The sequence below is a fragment of the Austrofundulus limnaeus genome, unplaced genomic scaffold, assembly GCF_001266775.1.
Source record: "Austrofundulus limnaeus strain Quisiro unplaced genomic scaffold, Austrofundulus_limnaeus-1.0 Scaffold3, whole genome shotgun sequence".
Lineage (NCBI taxonomy): Eukaryota > Metazoa > Chordata > Actinopteri > Cyprinodontiformes > Rivulidae > Austrofundulus > Austrofundulus limnaeus.
In genome coordinates this window covers 8,352,290-8,359,762 of record NW_013952405.1, presented here as the reverse complement: position 1 = coordinate 8,359,762, position 7,473 = coordinate 8,352,290, and the positions used below count along the sequence as shown (strand labels likewise).

Below are 7,473 nucleotides of genomic sequence, written 5' to 3'. Positions count from 1 at the left end.
GTTGGCTGGCGCAGTGTAGGTCAGACTCATCTACAGCCCTGCCAAATTTCATGTTGACCGGTGCAGCCGTTTTTGTGCTACTGTTGACCAAAAATCTCCGGGGGAAAAAAAATAAAATAAAATTAACAGTACGAGAACAATACGACTCCTGCTTATGCTTCGTGTGTGGGGGTCATAATAAACACAAAATTTTGGTGTGCCATCCCAGAATTTTCACCCTATAAAAATATTCTGGAGGCAGCACTGTGCAGCGCCAAAACACATTTATCACATTTAGCCCCATCACTTAAAAACAGAGCAGTTTGTTTTACTGTGACTGCATGGTGCACGACTCATCATCCTTCCACTGCTGTGGTGGACAACTGGTAGGAAAAGTTTGTGTTGATATTGTTCTAAAAACGTTTTGGTTCATTCTGGTGCAAATTGGCAAAACCACACAGCCAGTTCCTGTTTTAGATTTTTTTTCAATATTTCTTTCAAACAAATCACACTTCTCACTTTGTTCTCTATTTGCACAATAATGAATTTTAACATTAACCCAACAAATCCTCGACTTTGAGGGCTGCTACCCTGCATGTTTTGCTAGTTTCTCTGCTCAAACACACCTCAGTGATTGTTTTATCTCTTCAAGTTCTAAGTTCTGCAGAAGCCTGTTAATCAACCATTCATCAGGTGCTGAACATGCAGGATAGTTAGTGAAACACTGAGATGACTTTACATTTTTTACTAGAGTTTAGCAGTTAAAATTCCCTCTCAAACAACCCTGGTCCTCTAGGACCCCTATCCAGCATGTTTTACTTGTTTCCCTGCTCTTCAGAAGATTGTTCATCACTCAGTCATTCAAACCAGGTGTGTCAAGTCGGGGAAACATCTAAAAATCACTGCTTTAAGTGTTGACCAACACCTCAAGAGCTTCTCCGAGTTTGATGAGACATTTTCAAAATATATTGATTCAATTTTATGTTTTTTTTATTATTGCCTCTGGAAGCCATTGATTCCTTGCCATTTATCTGTAAATAATAAATCAGATAACGTGCTAAAGCAGTGATTCTCAACCCTGGTCCACAAGGACTCCTTTCCTGCATGTTTAGATATTTCCCTGATTTGACACACCTAGTTTGAATGAATGTGTGATTAACAATCTTCTGAAGACCTGCTGAAAAAAGCAGGGAAACAAGTAAAATATGCTGGATGGGGTACTTGAGGACCAGGGTTGGGCAGCCCTGAACCAATAATCTCCATCCTGAAAAAAAAAGAGGCTGCAAACAGAAAACAGCTAAATATAGCTGAGGATAGAAATGTTTTTTGATGCATTTAAAAAAAGTGACTGCTCAACACATAAATGCTCTTTATTAGCTTCTGAACATGCCGTTGCATTGGCTGGTTTAACCCCTTTTTTTTATAAACTGTACTTGTTACAAACTACACCGATAGGCCAAGACATTTTATCTTTCTTACCAAATTCTGTTAACAGACAAAAAAGAAAACAATTGCCCATACAAGTAACACTAAAATGATAAATTATACAGATTATTTTTGTAACTTTTACTCTTATAGTTTTCCCAGAGTATTTTTTTTATTTTTTATGAGATTATGAAATAATCTTTGAACATTTAGTGGACTAAAATGAACTTGATAAACGATTAAAAAAAGGCCTTTGACCAACACCAGGTCTCAGTGGTTTATGTAATCTGATATCAGTGTCCATGAAGCATTATTGTCACTCTTAAAATCAGAAATAAACAAAAAATCTAAAAACTAACATGCCTTTTTTTTTTTTAGTAAATCAGGAGAAATCCAAATTAGCTCAGAGGTAAGACTGAAATCTGCAGTTATGGACATGAAAGTAAACCCACCAGCCTTTTTAAACAGGCAGCTCGTAGGAATAAAACTAAATAAAAATAAATACACAACCAAATAAAACAAACACAATGTATTTGGCAGGTATGCACAAAGTCGGTTTTGTAAACAAAACAACCACACAAACGGCCCTGAAATGCTCCTGATCGTCATGGGTCTGGTTGAAGTGGCAGTGGTTCCATATATCAGGTGGAGTCCTGGGCGCCGAATGATTTTCTCAGCCCTCGAAAGTCTACTTGTGCAACTCTTCAGCTCCTCCCAACATCAGCTATAAATTGGCTAAACTAAGATCAGTCACTGAAGCCTCTGAAGGATGTGAATATTCAAAGAGGCTCATGAACAACTCCATGCATGCAGAGACAAACCCCCTTCCCTTCGTTATCCCCACTGAAACACAGACTACCGGATCCTGGTGAAGAGGTTCAACACTGAGACTGATTCCTAAGAGGAGACAAAAAACATGATTAAACAGAAATATAATAAAACTGATCAGTCCTGAGTGCATTTAAATTAGTGTTAGACAAAGAAATGAGAAACATCTGTACCTTAGTAGATCTCATTTTACTAAAAACGTTCCAAAATCGAAGTGTTTCATCTCCCGCCCCCGTCACAATGGCCTCTCCGTCGGGTGACATGGCCTGCACAAAACTCATCATTACACACAAAGTATACAACCCTGCAGTACTGTGTGATCAGAGTAAACAGAAGTATGCAAAAAAAGGACATACTGGCTCCCTTCAGAAAGTGTTTTTTTCTTTTTTTCTATCATACTCTGAAACTAGAGGGTGGGCGTATCGATATCCAGATGAGTATCGGATCGATGCAAGTTTGACTAAATCAATTTTTTTTTGTTTACACTTTATTTGCACTACAGACTTTATTTTTCCACAAATAACATGAAAAATAAAGTCAGTAGTGTAGAGTCTCCAAACTGTTTGGAGTTCATCATTTGTCATCATGGCCGAGTGCAAGGGAAGGCATTTTTGGGTTGTTACTGACGTTGGAAAATTTATATTTTTGTTACATTGTTGCTTCTTTTATTTGTATTTTGCACTACTGCCTTTTTTCTTAAACAATTGTGTGTAGCAAGAAAATAATAGGGCGCATCGCTTCACCATCTTGGGGAATGTCGGACCTAGCTTGCATCATCAGAGATGCTAATGACGTGTGACTGGACAATGACTGTTTGGGGAAGAGTTATGCTAAAGGTCAATTATTTTATTTATACAGTCAAATCATTTTATTTTGTTGTAGTTAAAACAGTCTTTTTGACTAAAATATTTGTCCTGTTTTATTATAATTGACTCACTAAAAGGCAAAATCACATAATTAATCAATGAACATATTAGTATCAAAGTCTGATATACTAGCCCTGTATTTCTTTGATATCAGATCAATACTAAAATTCTTACTATTGACCACCTCTGTGTGAAACTAGAAGATGTCTTTCATGTAAATGTCAAACAAATATTATTTTAACAAGTTCATATTTGCTTTTAAACTGGACCTACACATGTTTTAAGTTCTTTCAGTGAGCATTAATTATGTTTGTTTCCCATTTTTGGATGAAATATTGCCTTTAAATGATGCTTCCAGTACAGAGTTGTATTTTACATGTAGCTTTGTGAACAGAGAAGTAAAAACGTGTCGTGTTTACTCACTAGGTAGAGCACTCTGTAGGAATGTCCTGTGAGTTTGGCCACTTGAGTTAACGATGGATACTTCCACACCAGTATCTGGTTTTGGGAATAACCGTGTGTACTGACCTGCAGAAAACAGAGTTTTTAACGGAAGCAGGGGTGCTGGTTTTCATATAAACTTATTTTAGCACACAGGAAGGTGACTCACCAGTTCGTTTGTGTGTTTGGACCAGGCTAAGTTGCAGACCTGAGAGCCCGTGTCGGTGCACTGCAAGGGTTGGGCGGTCAGGGTGTTCCAGAAGCGGATGCAGCGATCAGCGGTCCCTCCTCCGGAGGCCAGCAGACCGTGCTGGTGAGGCGACCAGGCGATGGCCTTCACCGCAGCCAAGTGCTCCGTGTACTGCTGCACCGGCAAAACGCTCGAATGGTTCCACACAAGCAGCTGCAGACAGCGGGTCGAAATGTTGAGAGAACAGAAACGCAGGAACAGGTTTGTGATCCGGTGCAGACGTGCAGCTGAACAACAGACAAGTCTCCACCGGTGTACCTTGTTGTCATTTCCACCCGAAGCCAGCAGTTGGTGGTCTGTGCTCCACTTGAGCCCACAGACTTCCTGCCTGTGCCCCTGGAGACGGCGCTCCGACTGGAGAGGTGGCGCTCTGATGTCCCGCTGCAGGATTATGCGATCGCGGCTCCCAGATGACAGCTGGTCCGCGTTCCACGCCAAAGCGCCTGGCAGTGAGGAATGAAAAAGGTGAACCGAAGTGGAATTGATCACTGAACATCCAGAGGCACCGCCCAACAACTGCATGTAAACGAAGGTCTTAACATCGTCATTCTCACACAAGTCTCTGTCAACTCACCCACTCTGGCTGTGTGTCCCTCGAGTACCGAGAGCTTCTTCCCTGCTGCTGCATCCCAAATCTGCACGTAGCCTTTGTGAGTACCCACTGCTACCAGGTTACCCTAAAACACAGAAACACACACATAAATAATACAAAACAAATTCACCCACAATCTAAAACATTGAACACTTTATATGTTGTTATATTTTTTACTAAATTAAATCTACAACAAAATTGCAAAGTTTGGATTGTGTGACAAAACAGTTTTGTTCAACAGAAGGTCTTCAGTAGTAAAACTGAGAAACTTGATTATGAAGTATAGTGTAAATAAAACATTTAAAAACATGGAGACATTACAAGATTGTTTTTAATTTTTTTCCTTTGAATTTGTGTTTTCAATCAAACTTGATATTGAAACAAGTTAGCAGTGGTGGAAATAAAAAACCTACCCTCTCTGACCATCCCACTGATGTTACTGAGTCTCCTTCGACGGAGAGGTCACAAAGACGAGTCACCTAAGAACAGAAAAATGTTCGTCACCGTGAAGTAAACTCGTAGTTTTAAATATACACAACGTAAAGTCTGATTCCTCATCATTCGAGACGCACCTGGCTGGTACAGGCGCTCCACAGGTAAACACAGGTACCCAGGCCAACACTGAGCACGTTTAGAGAGGACCAGTCCACCAGGTTGAGGTAGAAGTCGTCTTGAAGCTCTGGAGCATCAAGAACTTTGAAAGGAATTTTGGAAATTTTACGGGTAGGCTTTCTTGGTGATCGTAGAAGTTTTTGACTGTTAAGACAGAACAAGAGAAATGTAAGAATACTGTTGCACAAGCGATGAAAAATACTATTTAATTAATACCAAAACATATTAATTACCTGTTACTACTGACAGGTGATAAAGAATATGGAGAAACTGAATTTCCATCTTCTTCTGGCAAAGACCTCTTAGTACTTAAGGAATACTACAAAACACAAACAGATGATTACTAATTCGGAAAATATTCCACAAACATCAGAGCTACGTCGTTGGTTTTACATTAAACAGGCTTCTCTTGGCAGGCGTAGAAGGCTGCAATCGACGATCCTCAGACTGGGGGTCCTGGACTTTCTCGATGCCGGCGCCTAGCAGCTCATTTTTCAGCAGAGCCGAGTAAGCGAGACCATCCACTGAAGACAGAGGAGCGGACAGAAGGGAAATCAAACCAGGCTGTCGAAATGATTAAGTTCAGACACTGAACTCCCTCTGCAATTTCACGACACCCTCTCGCACTTCTAAAGATCAGAGACTTTTCTTTTCCCCACTCAGCTATGTTTAGTCCCTTCCTCCTCTAGTCATAAACCTCCCCATGCTCAGTAAACAAGAGAAGGTCAAATTATCAAAATTGACTTGAGTAGGCACAGAAACCTGAGAAATAGAGCTAAAAAGATGAATAAAACTCACACTGAAAGTACAGCTACAGAAATACAGGAAAATCATTTTTAGGAGACGGAAATTAGAAGTATCACCGTTGATTATTTTTTAATAAGTTACCATTGATATTAAGAGTTTTTGCGGAGGTGAATCACAAAATTAGGTTGATTAAGACCCTTATTTTCATATCAATCTATGTCCCTTTCATGGTTTTTATTACAGGTTGCCAAACAAAAATGTAGTTTACTCAGTAATAAAGAAGTGAAGCTCCAGTGAAGTTTAGCTACCCTCTGAATGAATCATCCCCCCACCCCCAAAAAAACTATTTCAAATTTAACACTTCCTGTCAGTTTTGGCAAAATAAATGCTCAAACTTTGAGGCGACAAAATACAGAAAAGTTTAACGTGCAGCAGCCTCACCGAGCTCTGATGGCACATTTTAATTGTGAATTAAAAAATATAATCAATCAGCACAAAAGCAATAAGTTACCTTTGTTGCTGTCGGTGGTACCGTCTTTGGTTTTCCTGTTTTGATTGTGAGACTTTTCAATTTCCTGGATCAGAAAATTAAATCAATCAATAAATAAACCAAATATTTACACGAGTGAAAGTACTGATTTACAAACTGATAGCAAATCAAACAAAAACTAAAAGTAGGTGTTTTTACTTATTTAATTATTTTTTATTGGTCATAATGATCACTTTATTTTGAAAGGATTGTCCTTTTGGTTGGACAGATAGTGAAATCGTAGGGTGTTTTGCAGCAGACTCACATTAATACGGTGGAAGTTGACACTCCAGTTGGCTCCTGCTCGGGAGGGAATGAAGCGATCGCCATGTTTGCTGGGAGAGGACAGTGGGGAGCTGGTGGGTGTCAGAGTTCGCACCGCTCCCACAGCTTTCTACACGATGGGAAGAGGAGAGAGAGAGCGTTTTCTGACAGGGGCACAAACAGAAACTGGCCTTGGACAGTGATTTGAAATCTTAATAACAAAACAGGACGATAATTTATGAGGCAGATGGTGCGTTCATTTGGAGGTGTTAACAACAGGAGGCAGCGATCGCAGCAGCGTCATTTGGCTGGTAAGGTCTTGTTTTTGCTCAGCTCTTGTGACACTGTGAAATAACTGATTTGTTAAAACTTTTTTTTACAACAATATTAGTAACAACCTATCTGCCCGGTTCAAGTCATGTGCTGTTATGACCATCTAAAAAGTGTCTATTAGAGTTCAATACACATGATGATAAATTAATCATACTATTAGAGCAGATGGCCACAGCTCCTGGGCTGCCTGCTGCCCCTTGCGTTCTAAAATCTGGGGCTTGAATTTAAAAAAAAAAGATGCAATCTAATATTTTCTTTTAGTATTTTACTTTTTATAAATACAAATATGATCAAAATGTCTAAGGAAACCAACCTATAATTTGATGGATCTGAACTAACTGAAATGTACTTGCAGTCCCTTGAAATGGCTTTTGTAACATTATGGAGCTACATGAATTAACCCAGCTTATGTAAATACTTGTACAGACACATTGGGCCTCATGCAAGAACCGTTCGTACGCACAGATTTGTTCTTAAGTTGTGCGTACGAGTGATTTAGGAGAATTTGTGGCATTCATCAATGTTTTCGTATTCTACGATTTTTTCAGATACGAACAAAATTCACGAGTGGTCACGAGAAATAATTTAGACTGTAGGGGGTGTTATT

The 7,473-nt window shown here is 39.5% G+C and overlaps 1 protein-coding gene across 1 annotated transcript in view; it reads right to left on the bottom strand.

Moving 5' to 3' along the window:
• Nucleotides 1-1,332: 1,332 nt before the first annotated feature.
• fzr1a (fizzy/cell division cycle 20 related 1a) overlaps nt 1,333-7,473 on the bottom strand; it is an 8,474-nt gene continuing 2,333 nt past the window's right edge. Inside the window, exons 3-14 of the mRNA XM_014021202.1 lie at nt 6,535-6,663; nt 6,252-6,315; nt 5,387-5,517; nt 5,227-5,312; nt 4,954-5,137; nt 4,795-4,860; nt 4,364-4,466; nt 4,048-4,232; nt 3,709-3,942; nt 3,522-3,626; nt 2,406-2,498; nt 1,333-2,301 (exon numbers count right to left, since the gene is read on the bottom strand). Coding sequence (XP_013876656.1) covers nt 2,260-2,301; nt 2,406-2,498; nt 3,522-3,626; nt 3,709-3,942; nt 4,048-4,232; nt 4,364-4,466; nt 4,795-4,860; nt 4,954-5,137; nt 5,227-5,312; nt 5,387-5,517; nt 6,252-6,315; nt 6,535-6,663 — 1,422 coding nt within the window. The 3' untranslated portion in view covers nt 1,333-2,259. The remainder of the gene's footprint in view (nt 2,302-2,405; nt 2,499-3,521; nt 3,627-3,708; nt 3,943-4,047; nt 4,233-4,363; nt 4,467-4,794; nt 4,861-4,953; nt 5,138-5,226; nt 5,313-5,386; nt 5,518-6,251; nt 6,316-6,534; nt 6,664-7,473) is intronic.